The following is a 23,485-nucleotide window of genomic DNA, read 5'->3' on the forward strand; positions in this document are numbered from 1 at the left end:
GTGTATAATGTAACTTATATAAATAATTATAATTATCAATAGAATGGTGTATATTTGAACACTTATAAATATAAAGTGTTTCAGGCAGTTGGGTTATGCTGTATTTATTTCTCGGTTGGATTATGATTGGTTTTTAAAGTAATACAAACCAAGGTCGATTGACAAACACTAGGCTAGACCCTGTTCTTCTTTTTACTTTTATTTTACTCTAAGAACGATGCTTTAACTTGAGGTACGAACGACTTTCAATAGTCAGGCTGTCAATCCCTTCATACTGAAGCACTGGCAGTACTTTTATTTCAAGAAAGTATTCCTACACTTTGTGTTTATTAACTCAAGACACTGGTGAAAAAGCTAGAAGAAAAATGGAAGTCTTTCACACGAAAGAAAAGAAAAGATATAAGCAGCAATTTTTTTCGGGAGTGCTTCTTAAACTAATAAAGTCACAGCATGTGAAACAAACAAACAAGAAAACAAACAAATAAATATACACAAGACTTTAATTAAAGCTTTATAATCAACACAACTTTATACTTCTTTATTGTAGTTAAACGTCTAGCCGATTAATACTTTGTATATCAGTAGTACAGCTAAAATGAACACAGAGGCATATATAGTGTCTCGACAAGTGGCTGTTCAAAAGCATAAGCCTTGTTAACAGAATCACAACAGAAAGTAGAATAAAAAAGGGGATGGGGTCCATAGCAACTGAATAATTTGACATGCATATAGTCCACCAATCGGAAGACATCATTTAAATGTTTTCATGCTAAAGTAAAGTCTAGACCACTATTGCTACTATGCTTCTTTAAGCCCCATGACACATGTGATGCTGCACGGACAGCACGGACCTTATGTGACACAAAAAGAACTAAAAAAAAAAGAGGCAAAAGAAAAAAACAAAAAGTAAAACAAGTGTCTGCACAGCACGTCCTTCAGAATGTACGTGATACTTCTTTAACACCCAAAACCCATATTTTAAGCATAGATATTAAATAAAGAAGTAAAATAGTAATAATATATACATGTTGTCAAGGCTAAAAAATAAAAGAAAACCGAAAAAGGAATAAGAAAAAAACCGAATTTTATAATATATTATCAAACTATCATAATAAAAATAACAAAAAGAACAGCAACTCATGATTGAGACGTCATGAGTTTTATAAAAAAAACACCTATCCAAACAGAACGCGTCAAAACAACTCTCTTCCACATACCATTAATACTTTATACACTTCTTTACTGCTCTCTCACAAACTGCTTTAATCAACATAGACGTTAAAGACGAATCCTGACCAATACAAATCCATTTTGCTAGTCAAATCTCAGGCTTTTATCATATGTAAAACAGTCAGTAGCAAGATATAAGACAACATGTCAAAACCAGTACACAGCAAAAATAAAATACTGAGGTCCAACACTGGTTTGATCATCAATCCATCCAAAGCCTATCCACGCTCAGAAACAAGAGATAAACTGACAGGACTTACTATATTTCAAGGAGTATATGATACTCATCAAAGACACACATTGTGAAGATTATATTTGTCTAGTCTTTTGACAAACAAGGTCAACGATAAAATATATGATCTCCATCCAGGCCTACAGGTATATAAAGCCTCGTTGATTAATCATTCACTGTCTTTTATATTTCTGTAGGGACTTTTCAGGCAAAGTCAAGCAATCAAGAACAGGTTTCCATCCAGGGCCACAGGTACACCAAGACTCGATGAGCATATACTCATTGTCTTTTGTATGCTTCTAGTCTCTTCTGTTCAGGTCAAGCATCAGGGATTCCATCAAAGTCTACGGATTAGGTATATAAAAACTCGATGCGCAATTACTCACTTGTTTTTGTATATTTCTAGTATCCGTTCCATCCAGGTCAAGCTTCAAGGCCCATGTCAAAGTCCACGGTTTCAGGTATGTCAAAACTCGATGAGTAGTTACTCACTTGTTTTTTTATATTTGTAGTATCAAATTCCCTCCAGGTCAAGTATCAAGATTCCAATCAGAGTCCACGGTTTTCAGGTATATCAAAACTTTATGAGCAGTTAATCATTTGTTTTTGTATATTTGTAGTATTCATTCCATCGAGGTCAAGCATCAAGGTTCAGGTCAAGGTCCACGTTTTTCAGGTCAAGGTCCACGGTTTCAGGTATATCTAAACCCGATGAGCAGTTACTCACTTGTTTCTGTATATTTGTAGTATCCATTCCATCCAGGTCAAGCATCAAGGTTCCGATCTCCCAGCTATGGTTATAGGTATAACAAAACCATATTCGCATTTACTCACTTGCTTTTATCTATTACTAGTTTTCAGCCATCTAGGCCAAGTGTCAAGGTTCCGATTTCCCGGCAATGGGTATAGGTATAACAAATCGTTGTGGGAATATACTCACTAGTTATAATATATTTATGGTGTTCAGCCATCGATGTCAGGCGTCAAGGTTCCGATCTTCCAGCCAAGGTTCTAGGTATAACAAAACATTATGGAAATATACTCACTAGTTTTAATATGTTTTTAGTGTTCAGTCATCCAGGTCAATCAACAGGATTCTCATCTCCCGTCCATGGTTATAGATATAACAAAACGTTATGGAAATATACTCACTAGTTTAAATATTTTTCTAGTGTTCCGTCAATCATGCCAAGCGTCCAGGTTCCCATCTTCCTGCCATGGTTATAGATGTAAAAAACATTAGGGACATATATTCACTAGCGTTAATATATGTGTAGTGTTCAGTCATCCAGGTCAAGCATCTAGGTTCTAATCGCCAGTCCATGGTTAAAGGTATAAAACAACATTATAGACGTATACTCACTAGTTTTAATCTAGTTCTAGTCTCCAGCCATCCAGGTCAAGCATCAAGGTTCTACTCGCCCATTCATGGTGGTAGGTATAACAAAATGTTATAGGCATATATTCACTAGCTTTAATATATTTCTAGTGTTCAGCCATCCAGGTCAAGCATTAAGGTTCCGATCGCCCGTCAAAGATTATAGGTATAAAAACATTATGGGCCTATACTCACTAGCTTTAATATTTTTCTAGTGTTCAGTTATCCAGGTCAAGCATCAAGGACCCTATCGCCCGCCCATGGTTATAAGTACAAAAAGCATTATGTGCATATACTCATTTTTTTAATCTAGTTCTAGTCTCCAGGTATCCAGGTCAAGCATCAAGATTCTGATCGCCCGTGTATGGTGATAGGTATAACAAAATGGTATGGGCATATATTCACTAGATTTAATACATTTCTAGTTTTCAGCCATCCAGGTCAAGCATCACGGTTCCGATCGCCCGTCAATGGTTATAGGTATAAAAAAACATTATGGGCCTATACTCACTAGCTTTTATATTTATTTCTGGTCTTCAGCCATCCGTGTCAAGCATCAAGGACCTGATCGCCCGTCCATGGTTATAGGTATAAAAAACATTATGGGTATACACTCACTAGTTTTATCTATTTCTAGTGTTCAGTCGTCCAGGTCTAGCAACAAGGTTTTGATCGCCCGTCCATGGTGATAGGTATAACAAAACGTTATGGGCATATACTCACTAGTTTTAATATATGTCTAGTGTTCAGTCATCTAGGGCAAGCATCAAGGGTCTGATAGCCCGTCTATGTTTATAGGTATAAAACAACATTATGGGTATATACTCACTAGCTTTAATATATTTCTAGTATGCAGTCATCCAGGTCAAGCATCAAGGCTTCGATCGCCAGCCGATAGTTATAAGTGTAAAAAAAGCGTTATGCCCATATACTCACTAGATTTAATATATTTCTAGTATTCAGCCATCCATGTCAAGCGTCAAGGTTCAGATCGCCCGTCCATGGTCATAAGTATAAAACAACATTATGGGCATATACTCATTAGCTGTAATATACTTCTTGTGTTCAGTCGTCCAGGTCAAGCATCAAGGTTCTGGTCTCCCCGCTATGGTTATAGGTATAAAAAAAACATTATGGGCATATACTCACTAGATTTAATATATCTCCAGTCTCCAGCTATCCAGGTCAAGCATCAAGATTCCGATCTCCCCGCCATGGGTATAGGTATAAAAAGCATTATGGGCATATACTCATTATTTTAATCTAGTTCTAGTCTCCGGCCATCCAGGTCAAGCTTCAATGTTCCGATCTCCCGCTTTATGGTTATAGGTATAGCAAAAATCGATGAGCAATCACACTCGGCTTTATTTATTTCTAGTGTTGAATCCACCAAGATCATGCTTCACGGATCCGGATTCAGTCCGTGGCTATAGGTATACGAAAACTCGATGAGCAATTACTCACTGGATTTTATATATTTCTAGTGTCTACTCATCCACGGCAATTATCAGGATCCGATTTTCATGAACTGTTATAGCTAACCAAGTTTCCTTTTAACCTTTACTTAAAACAAACTATACTCTTTATTTATACTTACTTTTGATGGCAAAGAACGATGATCAAATCTACATCCATTATGGAAGGTATACAAGTCGTTCTTGGCCATTACTAACTTAGACGTATATATGACTACTGTTTTTACTCTCCAGGCCAAACAGCAAGGATCAAAACTCAAATATGCGCTACAGGTAAACAAATCTTCTTGAGCTTTTACTTACTGTCATTTATATATTTCTAGTGTTTTTTCCCTTAAAGTTCAAATATCAAGGATCCGATTTCAAATAAGGTTACGGGTACACACTTTTCTCTCTGTCTTTACATGCTTTCTTTCGTATTGGCCTAGTTTTATTACGATCTGGCTACACAATGAAAAATTTGGTTCCTTCCAGTGCGACAGGTATATACATCTAGTTCGGCCTTTAGTTACTGTTGGCTTTATTTCTCTACTGGCTTCACAGTTCAAGCCAGCCATCATGGATCCTATATCCGTCCAGTGTTACAGGTATACACTTCTCTTTGGGATTCTACTTACTGTCGGCTTTAATTTTCTACTGTTCTTAAAGTCAAGGCCAACGACTAATCATCTGATATCCGCCTAGAATTACAGATATAAAAATGTTATTGGGCCGTTACTTATAATTGTTTTTGTTTCTCTAGTGTCCTTGCAGTCAAGGGTAACGAGCAAGAACCCGGTCTCCATATTGGGATATAGTGTTACACATCTCTTTGATTTTTGACTTGCTGCAAACTGTATTTTTTCTCGTGACTTTACAGTCAAATTCAACACTCAAGGATCCGGTTTCCATCAAGTTTTACAGGTATACAAATCTGACAAGTGCTTTTATTTAATGTGTCTTTTTTTTTTGTCAAGTGCCTTTACTGTCTATGCCAATGATTCCGAATCCGAGCCCTATCCAGAGTGACAGGTATACAAATATGTTTGCGTCTTTATAACTTTTAGTTTTATATGTCTAGTGCCTATACGGTTTAGGCTGAAGAACTAGGACTTGATATTCATCCAGACTTGCAGATATATATTTTTCGTTGGGCCGTTGATTATTGGCTTTTTTTATCCGTCTATTGTTTTTACTGTCAAGGGCAACCATCAAGGATTCGATCTCCATCCAGTATGACAGGTATACACTTTTCTTTGGGTTTCTACTTATCGCTTGTTTTTTTTTTGTCTAGTTTTTTCACCGCCCAGGTCGAAGAACAAGGATTTCTTCTTCATCCACGGTTACAGGTATACAATTCTCTTTTAGCCTTTGCATAACGCTTGTTTGATTTTTCTAATTTCATTAATGTCTATGCTAAATAATAAGCATCTACTCTCCATCTAAGGCCATAGGTTTAAAAAATATTTTTAAGTATTATTTTACTATTTATTAATTAATTAATTATTATTTTTTAATTTTACACAGCCAAGGCCAATCGATCCAGGTTTACTGTCCTCTAGGGTAACAAGTATATGTACATACCTGATCGTTTACTTACTGCTTGTTGTTTCGAGTAATTTTTATTTAGTCAAACTGAATTACCAAAGTTTTACTATCTACCTAGTGCCCGAGGTATACAGGTCTCATTTAGTACTCACGTATCACTTATTATTCTGTCTAGCTTTTTTATAGTTTAAGCCAGCAATCGGGTTTTTAATCTCCATTAAGGATTAAAGGTATACATGACTATGTGAACCTTTACTTACTAGCTATTATATTTTCTAGTCTTTTTACAGGAAAGGCCCACAATTAATATGAGTTGTTTATCCGGGGGGGACAGGTATACAAATCTGCCAAAAAATCTACTTACTATATATTTGCATAATGTTTTTACAGCCGAAGCTAACGATCAAAGCTTTGATATTCTTTTGGGCTCACAGGTATAAAAGTCTCTTTGACTTTTTAGGTACTATCAGTTGTTTTGTTCTAGCCCTTTCTTCTCCGTAGCAAGCGTTCAATGCTCAGCTCTACATCAAAGGTCGCAGGTATACAAGAATCTTTAAGCAATTTACTAAAAATTAGATCTTCCTAGCGTTTACATAGTCAAGGCAAAATGATCATGTTCTTTCTATCTATTCAAGGTTCTAGATGCACACGCACATTTTAGCATTTATTCTTCACTGGTTGAATCTTTTTAATCTTTGACAGTCCATGCCGAGAATCAAGGTTGCACTTCAAAAAATAGGGTTAAGGTATACATGCCTTTTTAAGCATTTACTTACTACTAGTTGCTTTATTCAGACTTTATACAGTCGAGACCAAAGATCAAGAGCCCGATTTCCGCATAGATTTACAGGGATACAAGTGGCTTTCTTTACCCATTAACATATTGCTAGCTGTTTGAAGCAGTCTTTTTACAGTTCAATTCAACAGTCAAGGTTCAAATCCCCGTCAAAAATCACTGATATACTGCCACTTTTTAGTATTTACTTACTGCCAATTGTGTTTCTTTAGTCTACTCGCAGAAAAGGCCAACAATCAAGATGCCACTCTCCTTCTTGGATGTTAGGTGTACCAGTATCTTTGGGTATTTACCTATTACCAGCTTTAGTTCGGTAGTCTTTTCACAATTGAGTCCAACACCCAAGATTCCATAGTTCATGCAGGGTTACAGGTATATATACCTCTTTGAGCATTTGCTTGGTGTCTGCTATATTTGTCTAGTCTTTTCATAGTCAAGGCTACTAATTGAGATTCCGCTGCTCATCTGGGGTAAAAGGTATATATGCTTTTTTTTAATAGTTAATTATTGCTTGTTGAAATTGTCTAATAATTTTACAGTCAACGCTGATGATCAAGTTTCTGCTATTCGTCGAGGTAACAGGCGTACACCCTCCTTTGAATATCTTTCTGTCATCCATCATATTTATCTAGTCATACCATAGTCCACACCAAGGTTCAAGATTTTAGTCTCCACCCAGATTCACAGACATTCAAGTATAATTGCCCTTTTAGGACTGCCGGCTGCTATTGCCTATTGCTTTTAATATATAGGTCAAGGGATAAATTTGCTACTCTCAACCATGAGCTACAGGTATCACCGTTTATTTTGAACATTTATTTATTATTGATTACATTTGATTAGTATTTTAAATCCGAGTCCAACGATCAAGCTTCAGCTTTCCGGGAAGGGTTGAAGATATCCATGTATCTTTGATTTTTTTTAATATCGACTGAATTTCTTTGGCGTTTGCACATTCAAGTCCATTGATCAAGTCTTTGGTCATTATCAAGTTTCCACTCAACATTATTGGGTAAAGGTATATAAGATTCTTAGATTACTTTTTTACAGCCAATGTCATTTATCAAGCGTTTTTAGAGTCCTGGTCAACGATCAAGATTCTGCTATTAATTCAACGTCTTAGATATATAAGTGTATTTAAATATTACTTTACTACTGATTCTATCTATTTAATCTTTTTTTTTCTTTTTCTTTTTTACATTCTATGCTAGCCCTCACGGCTCTAGTCTCCATCAAGGCTTATAGACATACAAGGTTTTTTTATTGGAATATGTTCTCACTATCAGTTTTAATTTTTCTAGTAATTTCACAGTTCATACCAACGATTAGGCGTCCGATTTCCATCCAGGGCTACAGGCATACATCTTTATTACACCATTTACTTACAGCCTGTTTTATATGTCCAGAATCTTCACAGCTCATGTCAACAGTCACGGTTTTGACCTACATCTCCAACCATAGGTATATATATATTTCCGAGAATTTACTTACTATTAGGTGTATTTTTCTAGTGTTTTCATAGTAAAGACCAACGATTAATATTCCGACATTTTCCTACAGTCATAGACATACAAGTCTCTTTGAGCCTTTAGTTACTTTAAGCTGTATATTCCCATACTTTTTACAGCAAAGACCAGCGATCAAGGTTTCACTCTCCATAAAAATCCTCAGGTATACAAAGCTCTTTAAATATTTTCTTACTATCAATTAGATTATTCTAGTGTTTACACAGTCAAAGCCAAACTATAAAGCCTCTGTTGCCCGTCCAAGTTCTCCAGTATATATATATATATATATATATATATATATATTGAGCATCTACTTACTGGTTGTTGTTTTTAGTTATCTTGACATAGTCAAAACCAACGATTAAGGTTTCACCATACATCCAGGGTATGAGATACACATGTCTCGTTTAATATTTAGCTATCAACTATTATTTTGTCTAGCTTTTTTTTTTATATATTTTAAGCCAACTATCAAGTTTTGAGTATTTATTCATGATCACAGGTATATATTTCTTTTTGAACATATACTTATTGTTGGCTTTCTTTTTTTAGTCTATTTACCACCAGGGCGAACGATCAATATTCCGCTGCCCATTTTGGGCCATATGTATACATGACTCTTTAAGCAGTTAATACCTGTCGCTTTTATTTGTCTAGTCTTTTAATCGCCAAGTCCAAAATTTTTGGCTCTGCTCTACATCATGGGCCGTAGGTATACAAGTCTCTTTGTAAATCTATTCACTGATGGTTATAAATACTTATAATTTCACAGTTGGTGTCAAAGATCATTGTTTAACTCTTATTAATATGTTACAGGTATACATTGTTTAGTTGCCCATTTTTCTTTGAATGATGCTTGTATTTGCTTATTTTTTTTTCTCTTCGTAGTTTAGGTCAATTATCATGGTTCTATTCTTTATTAAGGATTAAAGACATAGGAGGAGTCTTTAAGATTTTCTCACTGAAAATTGTATTTACTAATTTTTTTACAGCCGATACCAGGTATCAGTATTCTACTCTCTATTGTGGGCCACAGCTATATTTGTCTTTTTTTATTTGTCTTTTTTTATTTGTCTTTTTTTTACTATTTCGACAGCAAAACCCAACGCTAAAAAACTCAATCTCTATCAAGGGTTACAGGTATACCAGTTTCTTTGAATATATTACTACAAATTATTTTTGTATATTATTTTAAACAGACAAGCCCAACGATCAAGATTTCGGGCTCGAGTATCATATACCTGCATATGTATTTGTTTCAATAACTACTTTATGCTGTTTCTATAGGACCTTACAGTCATATTTAATGCTAAACATTAAAACTTTAGTTTTAGGTATGGATTCTAGGTATACAACAATTTTTGACCGCTCAGTATTACTTGCTTTATATAAGAAGTATATGTGTAGTTGAAGCCAAATAATTTAAGCTGGTTAAAGATATAAAAGGCTTTTGAGAAATTCACCGACACCTATATCTTTTTTATGTATTTGATATCAAGGATGAGTAACAAATTTGTGCTCCCCATCATTGTTTAAAGATATAAAAGTATTTTTTAAATTATTTCTTTTATTAATGTTTTCATTTCAGTAGTGTATTTCCAATTGATTTAAAGGATCAAGTTTTTGCCTCCATTATAGACTAAACGTATACAGTGCTATTTGAAAATTTAAATAACGTAATTTGCTTTCGTCTAGTACTCACAGTCAAAACAAGTATCAGGGCTCCACGTTTCCTCATAGGATAGAAGTGAACAAGACTCTCTGAACATTTAATTACTGCCTCTTTTAAATACAGCTTGGCCTTACCGTACTTACATTCGCTACTTATCCTGTGGCTGCAAGGAATCGCATAACACTAGCATAACGTTATTACTGCTCATCATCTATCCCAATTAACAACATTAGCAACTCGGCATACTTTAGCTTATTTGTTAGTTTCGGGTATGTTTAATTCAGCCACTATATTATCCACTGTATTGTATATCGCAGACCTCTGGATATATCCTCACAGTATCCTCCTCATGCTAATATGAGCCACGAAACTGATCCCACTCAATCTCTAATATTCAATCATTATAGCTACCACCATCACTTTTGAAACTCTAGTATCTAAACCAATAGCGTATTAACAGTTGAAGGTCAGCTATACATATGTATATGGCTACTCATGGGGCTATCTTCGTCGTCCTCGTCGCCACCCAGGGAATATTCCCTGAACTAGACACCTTATTCGCCATTTATTTAACCTAATAGATCATACATACGCTCAATCAGCGTATCCAATGCCACACACTAGATATCCATATCGAGCGGCCACTTCCAACTTATTCTTGATATTGAATTTGTCCTTAATCATATAGCAGTTCCATCTACATTAGACATTACAATATTCGAAGCTAAATCAGCTTTGGCTATTCTCTAGCTTTTTCGCCTTTAAATACATTACCTCCAATACATATTACAAAAAAATATTATGAATGGTTTCATTCACTGTGCAAATTTTGATATATTTGTGTTGGTGTTGGTATGCCCAAAAAAAGAATTGAATATAGTGGTTGGCGGTGTCAATCTTGATAGCATTGTGTTGGTGTTGGTACGCCCAAAAAAAAAGAATTAAATATAGTTGTTGTTGGTGTCAATTTTGATAGCGTTTTAAAGTTATGTTGGTACGTGTCAAAAAAAAGAAATATGTTATGGTTGCTGGTGTCAGTTTTGATAGTGTTGTAAAGTTGGTGTCAATTCCAGTAAATTTGTAAAATCAATTTAGGCATGGAGGTTTGACTGAGGATTCCCGAAAGGGATGAGGTATGTAAAAAGAAGATTCAAGGCATCGTTAGAAAGGATTTTTTTCTTTGTTTTTGTTGCGGCTCAGTAACGGTTATTTTTGATAGACAGTTCTCTCTGGACAGTATCAATCTCGAAATTCTGTCTATACCAGAACGAAATTGAATCGAAAATTTATTTAAAAAAAAAGCACCGCATGTGTAACCGTAGCAAAGGGCATGATTCAATAACGCAGCTGGTATGAAAAGGGGGAAAAAACTGGAGGAAGGTACGCTTTTGTTGCGAGAGGGCGAAAAAGTTCTTTTTTGTGGTCAAAAGAGTTGTTGAGCCTATATTACTGCAAAGGAAAAGAGGACGCCACAGCTTTTGTTTTAGATTGTATCTGCTCTATGTTATCCTTGAGGGACAGTGAGAACCCAAGAAAGCGCATCCCGTAGGCATGTCTTCGTAAAGGGATAGAACAGATCTGAAGGATTCTTAGTTCTACCAGAGAGAAATTAACCTAAAGTCAAGTACAGTTGACCAAGAGGGAGGAAGTAGCAGCTCTTACCAAGGCTTGAGCAAAAAAACGTGGACTCAATGTCATGTCTAACGTAATGACAATTGGTTTCGATGGGAGGAAGGCGTCATCATATTCTCATTACCATGGCCCACACCCTGGAAATGAGAGAGAGAGATGGAGGGTCGAGTGGGAACATATTGGAAAATCATTATATATTGCCTACCTTTTCACATTATCTTCCTCGATCAGAGTGAGATAAGTGTAAAATAGCCGTAGTGCGCATTGTATTTTTAAACTGTATAGTATCAAAACATATCGATATCTTGTTGCTTTAGATGTCAAGCTGGTTTGGTTCTATTGATATATCCAAAATTAGATTTAATTATCATAAGGGTATCTTTGGAGTACTAAATGGGCAATATAAAAGTAAGAATAATAGCAGTAATACTTAACGAGTCAGTTATAAGGTCAAGATAGTTTGATGTGCCATGGTAAGGGCAAATCATCAATGAGCATTCAAGCTATATGATTGCGAGCGGGATAAAAATTACTTTTTAATTTTTTTTTATAAAAAATTCCAATACAGCCGTTGCTGCGTCTATTGAAGAAGAAAAAGGGAAAAAAATCAATGGACCCGTTTACTGGCACTCATTTCTCTCCTGTTGACACTCATGCCTGATTCTCGCACTAATCCTGATGTTGACGCTCTTTTTGAAGACGACCCGGGATCGCTCGATGAAGTTGTTGACGATGAAGATGCTGAAGACCTCAAACTAGATAATGCAAACACAAAAGTGTGGCTAGTCAAGGAAAGCATTGAATACATATATCATACATATAAGGATAAACAGGGAATCTAACATTGCATATATAAATATAAAACAAATAGGTTCCGAAATTCCTTGCAAACAAATGGAAAGCGATTGACCAAGACAATGTTAATTTGGGATCAGTCCGGATCTACAGTCAGTAGGTAGATTACTGTGATTAACAAGCAATATATTGACTTTTTTTTGTTTATCCGTTTTCTTCATTTTCGCTCTTTATTTTCTTTAAAAAATAATAATAGGCCACCGCCTGGACGTTCGAGCGCGGTAAATACATAAATGAATTACATATCTTTACATGTATACCATGCATATACATAATTTGATAGTGGAGAGTAGCTGACGCAAGTCTATATCACGTTTAGATCTCCTTGGTATTACCCGAAAATGAAGTGACTGAGAACATCCCTCGTGAATACAGCATTTCGATTTTACCAGGCGAGGTCACCAACAAATTTGTATTTACTGAGAGCGAGCATGGTGGTAAGCAAGAAATAATAATATTTATTTATTTTGCTTACAATGTTTTGTGATTTGTGTAGGTAAATCAATTAGTGGAAGAGTACACCACGAATGCGCAGCCACGCCTACACAATTCGGCACATATCGTGACATCATGCGAAAGCGTGTCATTGATGCTGGTACTCCTCAGCGTACAGTACAGGTTCTTGGACAAGACAATCAGCCTGTATTTGTACCAGGAGCAAGTAGTAGCATGCCAAGTAGCAGCTTCTCTGATTTTGTTGTAAGATTACTCTACATATATTCTTCTTCTTCTTTTAATGCGCTTATGGAGACCTTTGTGCTGATGAGCTATCTATTATTAAATGTCTAGACTGCCAAAAAACCCAGAACAGACAAGGAAAAGGCTACTCGTATGCCTCGCAACGAATTGATGGATTTGCTATTTGCTGCATTTGACAGATATCCCTATTGGTCCTTCAAGGGTATTGTGGAGCACACAAAACAGCCAGCGCAATATCTCAAGGAAATCCTATCTGAAATTTGCATCCTCAACAAGCGTGGACCTTATGCAGGAAACTATCAGCTGAAGCCAGAGTACAAACAACGTTCTGCGGCTGAAAGACCCAATGGTGACAAGGAAGACTCCAAGGATATTTCATCATCAGAAGAAGATGATGAAGAGGAGGAAGCAATGGAAGCTATTCACGTCTAAAGTTCCGATCCATCCTATATTCTATACAATGTAGAAAGAAATCGTCCCCCTCTCACCCTCTATCTCTCTTTCTCTCTTTCTCTTTCTCCAGCAATTAACTCGCATACACCCATACATATACATTAACGCAATCTACACCAAATCACTCAAGAACACATCAACTTACATACAAGCGTATTTAAAAGAAAAATCCCACACACACATATATATATGAAGATATGTCTGAAGAAGCTATAATAGAGAACTGCTATAGATATCAAGGGAACAAAGGATAGTCATCTTTGACGAGCTTGGTATTTTTGATGTCGATTAGTAATAATGGGTATGCTCAAGAGAGTCTATGGAACAGTCTACAGCCTGTCAATAAGATTATCTTATCAAATCTTGATGTAAAAAGCCAATTGTACGACTACTTGTGGAATGAGAGAATGCATGACAAAAAATATAAAAATTCGACAACAATTGAGAATGGCGTACATTATCAAGCCAAATACTATATAACAAAAAGCCGGTTTAGAAGCCATTATTTTTGTTGTCAAGTATGGCTGCTTTTTCGTTTTTAATATTAGGAGTTACCACCATCTGTTAACTCTATCCACTTTCCCTTACTTGATGATATATATATATATATATTAATTTGATCTTAAAGTGATTTGACACCCCACTTTATCTTTGTTTCATATTCAAAAATAGCAGAGGTTGACCTGAATGAAGGTTACCATCGTTTCTGTTTTATTTTACTCTTAGTTCTTTGTGATATTGTCTATTATATAAAGTATTTTTAGACTTCTTCTGGGATGTATTAAAGAGACAAGTAAAATGAAACACTAATTAGAATTATCCAGCTTTAGCGTTCTTTCTGTAGCTGTATTGCTGTCTCAAATCAGCTTAGTCATTCTCAATTGCTTTCTTTTGAGCGGGTCCGTGCGTTCATATTTAGTTTATCTTGGGAATACATATAAAATAAGTATGAGTTTAGGTGTTCATAATTTCTTAGTTTTTAGTTATATTTTATCAATAAGCAAAAGGAAGAGGGACACTAGTTGATAGCCTATATATATATATATATATATATATCTGAGTCATAGTATCAGGTTTATCATTCTCTGACCTTTTCATTAACTCCTCCGCATCTATTTGTTCCCACCGATGTATCTATCCCCGACCACTTCATTGTCTATTCTCAATACAAGCTAAAAAGGTCTTTTATTATTATTAATATTATTAGTATTATTATTCAATAACTTTGATCCCAGCTTTCGCCATTCCCTCTGCATAAGCCTTTGGTTGCATCCCACTAAATATATGTACCAAAAAAAACAGTTAGAAAAATATGTCTTTTCTTTTATATTTCTTGAATTTTGATTCATTTTCTGGCCTATGGTTCAATATTGAGGCAATTTACTTTGAATATAATCGTTCTTTTTTTTTTTCGTCCTCCTCTTCTTCCTCTTCTTCTAATCTAATATTATTTATATAAAACAATATAGTATGGTATAGTATAATACATGGCCTATTTATTTCTTTATTCTTTCTATTTTCTCTCCCCAAAAATACTATGAAGTCTAGGTCAATAGGTCAATAAGTAGGTGCCTAACTCAGGGACAATTAAATGCAATATATTTTATTTTATTTACTCTTTTGTTCGCAGAATCTATTTTTATCTTTATAATATTTTTAAGTGTAGAAATAATGGTAATTTAAATAATTTATAATTTTAGTATAAGAAATATACCTACTATATATTTATTCTTTTATTGCCTTTCTTCTTTAGGGTATAAAAATAAAAATAAAATTGTCAAAGAGAAAACAAGTACAGTTTACTGTAGTTTAAAAGACTTCTTTAAGCCTACACACCTTCTAAAGACTATACATTGGATATTGAACATTAAAGACTTGTTAAGCAAAAAAAACGTGGTATTTGGTCAATGTATTCTATTTTTATCGTTCAACAGGCTCTTAACAGTGCTCCGCTACAAAGGCCTTTTTTTTGTGTGGGTACACATACACACATACACACACACGCACATACGCACATACGCACGCACATACGCACATAAAATTTTAAACCATCTTGTCATCCCCTCTATATTTGTAATATCTATTTTATTTTATTTAATCTTTCTTTATTTTGGCTCCTTCGAGTTTCTGTGGTTTAACGATCGTTGTGACTGAGATTAGGCGGAACAAGGTCCACAGCCGCTCTCCACTTTATTGTTTTTTTTTGTTTTCTTTTTTTTTGTTTTCTTTCTCTTCTTCTCTTTCTTTTCTTTTTCTATTTATTGATCATTAGAAGTAAGGAAACTTATCTCTCCTTCAAGAACAACAACAAAAAAAACACCAAAGAAGAAAGAAACTTCTGCGATCTTTTCATGCCAGCTCATCCCCCACTTCCTCCAATCCTTTCACAGCAATCGCCTGGAATGGACCTCCGAGACATGCCCGAAGCAGAAGGCAATCGCTCACCAGCCATGCATCCAGTCAAACATGAACCTGTCTCACCTCCAAGTCTTAGTCTTGCCTCGCCTAGGGCAACTCACTCTCAACCATGGTCTGTCAGGTCAGATGATGGAGCAAACTCTAATCCAATGGCACTCGATAAAGTCCTGTCAAGCACGAATGGCGCCGGTAGCCATATTCGTCATCTCAGTGAGTAAGTCACAACCATTCAAAGATATCTCATTCGCACATGTATCCTATCTACATGTTACATTTTGTTCACAAGATGTCTTTCTTATTTTCAGACCAGAGGAGCCTAATAAGCGTCCCAAGACAAACTTAGGAGAGCCTAAACGGGATGACAATAAGCCTTTTAGGTTTGCACAGCACCGAAACGTTCTTCCTAGACCACTTCACACTGTTAGTTCCCAATCCCAGTCTCAATCCCAGTCTCAGTCTCAGTCGCATTTGCAGCTACCGACAAGTGCATCGTTGTCGAAAAGACTATCTGCCAAGCATGGCAAAAACACGCGAAACCTAACCATCTTTCCACCCGCATACACAGATCAGCTTGCACTTGGCATACGTTCTGCACCACTTAATTCTGGATTTAGACAGCAGCAGCAGCAACAGCAGCATCAGCAACAACATCAGCAGCAGACACAGCAGCAGCAACCTCACACTGCTTATTTCCACCCCCCACAGCAGCCACCTTCTACAGCCGGGCGCACCAATGGTTCGACGCTTCTCCAGCCCGGGCACACTCTTGCTCCTCTCCTATCTCCTCGAGCACCCGTTCGCTTCCACAAGGATGCAGACAAGACGTTTCCTCCTTCCCCTCGAAAACAGGAATTTGCTATACCACCAATTGTACCATCCCAGCAACAGCCTTCCCATCACACCACTAATTTCCAACATCAATCGCAACCACAATCCCAGCAACAACAGCAATCACAATCACAATCCCAGCAACAACCGCAACCGCAGCCACAACCGCAGCAATATGTCTCTTCACCTTCGCTGTATGGCAGTGGTGGTGGTTATCAGGCAAAGTCTAGCTCTGGATCTGGATCTGGCTCTGGCTCTACCTCGGCCTTACTTCCTACTACTGCCGCTGCTGTCCCTCTTCCACCTCAGACTCCTACCACTACAACATTTGCTGCTCTTCAACGCCAACAGTTTCTCCAACCATTCGAACATTTGTTTGACACGATCGAAACCACTCGCACTCTCAAGACTACCCTAGATGATCAGATTAGACGTTCGTCTAGTCTTATGCAAACCCTCCAAGCATCCTCGACTACCATTGAAGGGCTCATCCGCAATCAAATCAAAGAAGCGCATAAGGAGACAACCAATCGCTTCCATAACACTATTAATGATATCCTTAAAAGGCTTGATGCACTCGAAAATAACTCTGCCGTGCCTGCTACTGCTATTTCTACTGCTAATAACACTGCTTCTAATACAAACACGACTACGCCCACAACCTCTAATGCTAATGCTAATGCTAATACTCCTGCTGCCAGCCACGCAAACAACCATCCTTCGCATTCTCACTCTTCTTCTTCCCCCTCCTCCTCTTCTCCTTTGTCTACTTCAATTAATGAATCCATCGTCGAATCTTCTTCTGAATCCAACCACCATCCTCCTCACGCACACGCGCACGCACACACGCACCCTCACTCTATCTCTCACCCTCACCCTCATGTACACACACATGTACCACCTGAACCAACCACACCTGCCAAGATCAATAGAGAGCATCTCCGGAGTCCTCCTACCATTGTACGTTCTCAGAATGAGATTGGACCTGATGAATACCAAAGCATGCTTAATGCATTACGCGAACGTCTTGACCGTCTTGAACGACAATTAGAGGTTTAATGGGGGGTTTTTTTTTCCTTTTTTGAAATGAAAAGAAAAAAGAGAGAGAGAGAAAAGAGAAAGAGAAAGAGAAGATATTGAAACATAATATTTTATTTCTTTTACTATTACTATTACTGCTTTTACTGCCATCATCATCATCATCATCTTTATAACTTTTTCGAGATACCTCTTCTTATTTATGCTATGTAATTCTTTACTCTTTTTTCTTTCCTTTTGCTTTCTCTCTCTCTCTATTACTACTGCTATTATTATTATTATTATTATTATTTATTATATATCACAAAAGGCCTGTGGCTGTGCTGGATTTATCTATATCTTTTTTTTTGTTTTTTTTTTTAAAAACTTTCTTTTTGGCTTTTCGTTAATTCATTTATTCAACTCACACCAATTTTACTCATTCAATTACTCATTCATTTATTCATTTGTTGTGGCTATTATTATTATTTTTTGTATATGTCTCTCTATCTCTGTCTGCTTTGCCGAATTATAATACTCAGAATCCAATCAGTAGAAATAAAAAATAATAATAATTTGCTCTAGACAGCATTCACACAGACTCGTGTAACAAGCCAATAGGGTTCCAAATATGTAGAATAAACACATGTTAATTTGTAAAAGACAGAGACGGCGACTACGATGAAAAGAGAGAGAGAGAGAGAGAGAAAGGGGAGGGGGAGGGGGAGGGAGAAATGGACAATAAAATTTATTTATAATAATAAAATAAAAATATAAAAAGCTGTTTCCGTGGATAGCCGAGTATTTCCTTAGACACCGAATTAATGGATAAACCAAGCATGAAACTCTCATCTAAGAAAGAAGGTTGGATATTTAACGCTGAAACCTAGAATATTTTTTTCCCTTGAATGTCTAGCATTGACTCATTGACTTTTTTTGGGGGGAGATTTTTTTTTGTTTAGGGAAAGCAAACAAGTCATCCCTTTTTATCTGTATGGTTCTATCTTTCTACATCTTTATCTCATATTCACACACTCGCATATGAGATTTATAGGTAAAAGCGGATCGACGAAGATCAGCTTTTATTTCAAGTCCTTTTGACGTCCAAACTCAAATGAAGTATAAGATACATCAAACTACTATTCATAAAGGCAGTGCAAAACCCCCTATTTTATACAGAAAGAAAGAGTCTATTTTTTATCTGATTTATCTGTACTGTTGTAATTGTAACTCTGGACCTGCGACGATTGTAACAATGATAACCAAAAGGCTGCAATATTCATGCTGGTGCAACAGATAGGTTGCTTATTCTGGTTCGCCTGTAATATCTTCTTTTGTAGTCGCTTCGTACTTTACTCTCAACCTGGCGTGTTAAATAAGTATGCTGTATACGTTATCTGTGCTTTTAGTCTGAATCATTAGAACCTATCAGAAATACCCTCTTAGTTATACTAAAATTGATATTATCCATATTAATCATTAATGTCAATTCCTGGTTCTGTATACACATCTATTTTACCATGCACGGTACGCAACAAGACGCAGGTGCCACGTCGTACAGCCCATGATGATCTCTCCCTTGCAGACAAATAATAATAGAAAGAAAGAAAAAATAACTTGATAATTAAGAACAGTAAGAATTCAATCTACCAAAGAAAGAAAGAAAAGATCACTGAACAAAGTCAATCTATCTCTCAATTCAACCTAGTCTAGTACATTAGCTATTTACATTTACCCACCCTATTTTATTTCTGCTTTTGCTTTTGCTTTTGCTTTTAATTTTGCCTTTTCACCTTTTTTAGGTTTCCGTCTCTCTTTCTTCTATTTTATATTTAAATAATCACATTCATGACAGACACACACCAAAGCACTCAAATACAGCAGTTAGTCAATCCTGATATTCACTGTAAGAAATCCTTTGCTTAATAATCGAATATACATATACATATAAATGTGCACAGGTATAACTGCCGACCTCTATTCAAATGATACTCAAAAACAGCGCCAAGTTCTACGACAACACTTTTCACCCAATGCCTCCTTTGTCTCACCACTACTTCGAACTAGTGGTATAAAAAATATAGGACAGTAAGTTAAAATTATATTTCTATTGATCTATTGATCTATTGAGCTAGATAAATAACAGGAAGAAGTCTAGTTTTGTCTTCTTTTCTTGATTCAATTATTATGACTATGATTACCTTTATATATTTATATAAGAGTATATATGATATCTATTATACACATATGCATATACACACAAACACAAAAGTGTTTTTCTAGTTTGGAAAACGCTCAATAGAGACCCTCCTACAATCGAAAAATCATGTTCCAACCAACACCACTGTGTCATCTTCATGACCCAACATCTCCGTCCACGTTTATTCCCATTACTACATCTCGCACTTCCTGTAATCGTCACCCTCAAATTTCGAGAGTCTGAATCAGGAAAACTAAAGGTCGAACACCTTGAAGAGCACTGGACTGTTGAAGGTATGTGTATATGTGTGTTTATACGTACGTGCATAGAATATATCATTTGTCTACTAGAATACAAATAAATAATGATTATATATATACATATATATATATATTTATAATGTAAGGTTTATTGCAAACTGTACCCCTCATTGCATTCTGGCATGATCGAGTATTGCGTACTGCAATGGGTAAAATTTTGACAGTTACGGGACATGCCATGCACACTGTTATTGTGACATCTCAAAAAATGTCACAGCGTAGTATTGAACTTGAAGGTGACAGAAGGGTACTGGTCGATCAAAATATGGTCAACCAACAATCTGCAATCATAATGTCTGAATGCAACGAATGAAGCTATTTCATTGGAACCTTTCAATATTTTTTTTAAAATTTTTTCTTATTTTTTGCTAGTTGTATTTCTTCTTTTTCTTCTTCTTCTTCTTCTTCTTCTTTTATAATTATCATTATCATTATCATTATCATTATCATTAACATTATTAGCATTATTATTATTATTATTATTATTATTGTAGCAAGTAAATAAAGCAGATATTCATTAAATAAATAAATCAAAAAGAAACAGAGAGATATAGAGAGATAATACGATGAATACATTAATTGATAGTATATTTTACTATTATAGACATTATTAAAAATATAAGTATTAGTACAAGTACAATTACGTATGTACGTACGTATGTACGTACGTATGTATGTGTGTATGTATGTGTGTATGTATGTGTGTATGTGTGTATGTGTGTATGTGTGTATGTGTGTGTGTGTGTGTGTATGTGTGTATGTGTGTATGTGTGTGTGTATGTGTGTATGTGTGTATGTGTGTGTGTATGTGTGTGTGTATGTGTGTATGTGTGTTTTATATATATATATATTAAAGAAAAGGAACAAAGTCTGTTTTGTTTGGTTGTTGGGCTTAAGTGCAGAACCAGTCAACTCCAACTGTGCAACTGGATGGTCGAGTTTGGCCAGGAAAAGCATTATTGAGTTCCAGCTTTCCACTTAGGCTAGACAATGGAACCTCGTGTCGAAGTTGAGGAGCGGTGGCCTTTAGTGCTCTCTTGAGAATCCTATTGCCGTCTACCAAGATGATCGTGATGTGTACGGCTCCACTGTGCGTCACCCAGAGCCAATTTTGTCTAGTTCCACTAGCTTTGAAGAAAATTTGCTTATTTTCATAGTCGATACTGGCTGGCTCCAATTCGTACATAAAAGGGAAGGTGTACGCCGGGTTAGGCGTACGAAAGACGGAAGATACTCGGGCGGCCATGCGAATATCACTGCTGCTTCCAGGAGCTCTGTTGTAGTAGTATTCGGGTACCTCAGACCCGGGTAAGAATTGATTTGGTAGTGTAGGCCTCGAGTAATCTGACAATATGATGAGCAACCGACGTTGGTTGAAGATCTGGTGCTTGATCAGCGCATCGTTAACGAAAGGTTTCATATTCGCTGGAAACTCGGAGTACAGCTTGTATACGTTGATGAATGACATATATGCCAAGATCATCAAGAAAACTTCGGCCGGGAAGATTGGTTGGTTTTCGGCTGTCATTCTGTGGTTATGAGGTTGTGAGATTGGCAAGAAAGTAGAAAGAATAAGAGAGAAGAAAAGAAGAAGGAAGAAGCAAAATTTGACAAAAAAAAAAGAGACTCTTTTTATATTAATTTGAAGGCTGCTTGGTTTTTGTAGAAATTGTCAAAAGATATATATATAAAAAAGATTCTATACCACAAAGTATTACAGTCGGCGGTTTAAAAAGATTCGGTCAAGAGCAATAATTTTGAATAAAAGTTTATGTTAATGTACTTCAATTCGAAAAGATGTGCTATTCGTTCAGACATATCATAAAAAACACCTTTAAGTATTAGAAAAGCATTTATGTAACGCTAATATTAGGGTTACGATATTTTCTGATGGAGCACTACCTTTTCTGACGGGAAATGTTGTTTTGAGTTTACCGGACCACAAATAGTGACTTGTTGTTCGGTATCAAATACTTTTATCTGGTCCCTAAGGATTCATACCTATCATAATAAAAATACTTAAATATAAGGCAGAATAATAGCCTTGGCTAAGTGCAAAAGCATCTTCTTAAATATGTAATCGCTAATTTTAGGTGGACGACGTTTCCTGGCGGGAGACGATATTTTGATTCTACTGGGCTACAAGCCGTGACATGCTTGCCGGCACAAAATACCTCTATCTGGTTCCTAAGGATAAAGAATATTCGTATAAAGACATTCCCTTGTGCTTTGAAAAAAGAGTAGATAGGAATTGCTTACCAGCTGGTGCTGTCATACTCTTGCAATATAAGTATATGAAAGAAAGAGAAAGGCATGAAGCATGTAAGAAGACCAATAAATAGTATAATATCCAACAAGTTTGCGTCACACTCTAATGACAACAGCTCATACTGTTCTGGATTACTGGCTATTGATATGGTGTATTTATGACTAATCATTATTTCTTTATTATCAAGTCTAAATTCAGGACTACGAATTGATTATACAGGCTTTGATTTTTGTATGAGACAGTACTTTATTATAAAGTTGCCCAAATGCAGGCTGTAAATCGTACACGAATGAGAGTTAGGTGCCCGAGGATATATATATAAACACACAAAGTGTGGGGACAAGTTAGTAAGCTAATACGCACAGAGGAAGGAGGAAAAGACAAAATTACAGAGAAACGAAGGAAACAGACTTAAAAGAAGAAACAAAGAGAATGGATAATACAGGAAAGAGTAGAAATTAAAAAGCAGAAAGAGCACAAGAGTTAAAGAGCTAGTCTAGGAGATTGAAGGATTGAAAGAAAAATTGAAGGAATGTGTTCACAGAAACAACTACATTGGCAGGAACGAAAGGTACATTTTCAGGACATACTATTTTACCCTGAAGGATTAAAGATACCGGGTCCCGGGGAGATAGTTGCAATTAATGAGTCCGGTTAGATAGAAACATCGTGCCCCACCAGGAAACACCATCCCCGTAAGATTGCTAATAGATAATAATACAGTGCACGGTTTTATAGCCTGCTTTTCTTTTTATAATATAAAATGGTAGAAACGAGATAGAGCAACATACATACATGCTTATACACGCGCACACAGACTTTGTGAACATTTTGTGGAGTTATTGAAGTTTAGTCGGCGACATATTATCACTAAAAATCTTTAGACTTCGAATTTAGAAAATGGTGGTTTTTTCTTTGAACGAATCAAAGTTAACGCTCAGACAATATGTCTCACCTTTTTTGGATAAAATGAAAA

The 23,485-nt window shown here is 36.0% G+C and overlaps 8 protein-coding genes across 8 annotated transcripts; 7 read left to right on the forward strand and 1 right to left on the reverse strand.

The window, feature by feature from the left end:
- Positions 1-1,374: 1,374 nt before the first annotated feature.
- PHYBLDRAFT_151846 (hypothetical protein) lies at positions 1,375-4,377 on the forward strand (the record flags this gene model as incomplete). Its single annotated transcript, XM_018432761.1, has 23 exons — positions 1,375-1,503; positions 1,660-1,817; positions 1,869-1,923; positions 1,992-2,031; positions 2,083-2,158; positions 2,210-2,258; positions 2,332-2,371; positions 2,430-2,470; positions 2,529-2,576; positions 2,635-2,691; positions 2,740-2,787; positions 2,846-2,896; positions 3,056-3,103; positions 3,160-3,207; positions 3,266-3,320; positions 3,381-3,525; positions 3,584-3,630; positions 3,697-3,746; positions 3,797-3,851; positions 3,910-3,957; positions 4,010-4,058; positions 4,108-4,259; positions 4,325-4,377. The coding sequence occupies 23 exons, from the start codon at positions 1,375-1,377 to the stop codon at positions 4,375-4,377; spliced, it is 1,542 nt and encodes a 513-aa protein (XP_018284945.1).
- A 1,773-nt stretch (positions 4,378-6,150) lies between these two features.
- PHYBLDRAFT_160496 (hypothetical protein) lies at positions 6,151-6,381 on the forward strand (the record flags this gene model as incomplete). Its single annotated transcript, XM_018434187.1, has 2 exons — positions 6,151-6,276; positions 6,344-6,381. Coding segments are annotated over 2 exons (164 nt in total), but the record flags the coding sequence as incomplete, so codon positions are not given.
- A 1,226-nt stretch (positions 6,382-7,607) lies between these two features.
- PHYBLDRAFT_160497 (hypothetical protein) lies at positions 7,608-8,933 on the forward strand. Its single transcript, XM_018434188.1, has 5 exons — positions 7,608-7,656; positions 7,850-8,099; positions 8,199-8,309; positions 8,481-8,531; positions 8,699-8,933. Exons 2-4 carry the CDS (start codon positions 7,909-7,911, stop codon positions 8,509-8,511), a joined length of 333 nt encoding a protein of 110 aa, XP_018284947.1. The 5' UTR covers positions 7,608-7,656; positions 7,850-7,908; the 3' UTR covers positions 8,512-8,531; positions 8,699-8,933.
- Positions 8,934-9,693: 760 nt separating this feature from the next.
- PHYBLDRAFT_160498 (hypothetical protein) lies at positions 9,694-11,050 on the forward strand (the record flags this gene model as incomplete). Its single annotated transcript, XM_018434189.1, has 2 exons — positions 9,694-10,723; positions 10,795-11,050. Coding segments are annotated over exons 1-2 (172 nt in total), but the record flags the coding sequence as incomplete, so codon positions are not given.
- A 1,053-nt stretch (positions 11,051-12,103) lies between these two features.
- On the forward strand, positions 12,104-13,551 carry PHYBLDRAFT_183697 (hypothetical protein; the record flags this gene model as incomplete). Its single annotated transcript, XM_018438815.1, has 6 exons — positions 12,104-12,226; positions 12,322-12,401; positions 12,502-12,526; positions 12,625-12,742; positions 12,802-13,004; positions 13,095-13,551. 6 exons carry the CDS (start codon positions 12,104-12,106, stop codon positions 13,434-13,436), a joined length of 891 nt encoding a protein of 296 aa, XP_018284949.1. The 3' UTR covers positions 13,437-13,551.
- A 2,257-nt stretch (positions 13,552-15,808) lies between these two features.
- Positions 15,809-17,762, forward strand: PHYBLDRAFT_151849 (hypothetical protein; the record flags this gene model as incomplete). The annotated part of the gene is made up of 2 exons (XM_018432762.1): positions 15,809-16,089; positions 16,181-17,762. The coding sequence occupies 2 exons, from the start codon at positions 15,809-15,811 to the stop codon at positions 17,760-17,762; spliced, it is 1,863 nt and encodes a 620-aa protein (XP_018284950.1).
- A 1,789-nt stretch (positions 17,763-19,551) lies between these two features.
- Positions 19,552-20,552, forward strand: PHYBLDRAFT_160501 (hypothetical protein). Its single transcript, XM_018434190.1, has 2 exons — positions 19,552-19,808; positions 19,993-20,552. Exons 1-2 carry the CDS (start codon positions 19,672-19,674, stop codon positions 20,279-20,281), a joined length of 426 nt encoding a protein of 141 aa, XP_018284951.1. The 5' UTR covers positions 19,552-19,671; the 3' UTR covers positions 20,282-20,552.
- Positions 20,553-21,132: 580 nt separating this feature from the next.
- PHYBLDRAFT_174625 (hypothetical protein) lies at positions 21,133-21,768 on the reverse strand (the record flags this gene model as incomplete). The annotated part of the gene is made up of 1 exon (XM_018437294.1): positions 21,133-21,768. One exon carries the CDS (start codon positions 21,766-21,768, stop codon positions 21,133-21,135), a length of 636 nt encoding a protein of 211 aa, XP_018284952.1.
- Positions 21,769-23,485: the final 1,717 nt, after the last annotated feature.

This window comes from Phycomyces blakesleeanus (genome assembly GCF_001638985.1).
Source record: "Phycomyces blakesleeanus NRRL 1555(-) unplaced genomic scaffold PHYBLscaffold_32, whole genome shotgun sequence".
Lineage (NCBI taxonomy): Eukaryota > Fungi > Mucoromycota > Mucoromycetes > Mucorales > Phycomycetaceae > Phycomyces > Phycomyces blakesleeanus.

Coding starts and splice junctions, on each gene's coding strand:
- PHYBLDRAFT_160501 (XM_018434190.1), top strand. CDS start 19,672: ATGTGCACAGGTATAACTGCCGACCTCTATTCAAATGATACTCAAAAA. Junction 19,809..19,992: donor GGTATAAAAAATATAGGACA/GTAAGTTAAAAT, acceptor CAAACACAAAAG/TGTTTTTCTAGTTTGGAAAA.
- PHYBLDRAFT_160497 (XM_018434188.1), top strand. CDS start 7,909: ATGTTCTCACTATCAGTTTTAATTTTTCTAGTAATTTCACAGTTCATA. Junction 8,100..8,198: donor ACCTACATCTCCAACCATAG/GTATATATATAT, acceptor ATTTTCCTACAG/TCATAGACATACAAGTCTCT. Junction 8,310..8,480: donor CTCTCCATAAAAATCCTCAG/GTATACAAAGCT, acceptor TGTTGTTTTTAG/TTATCTTGACATAGTCAAAA.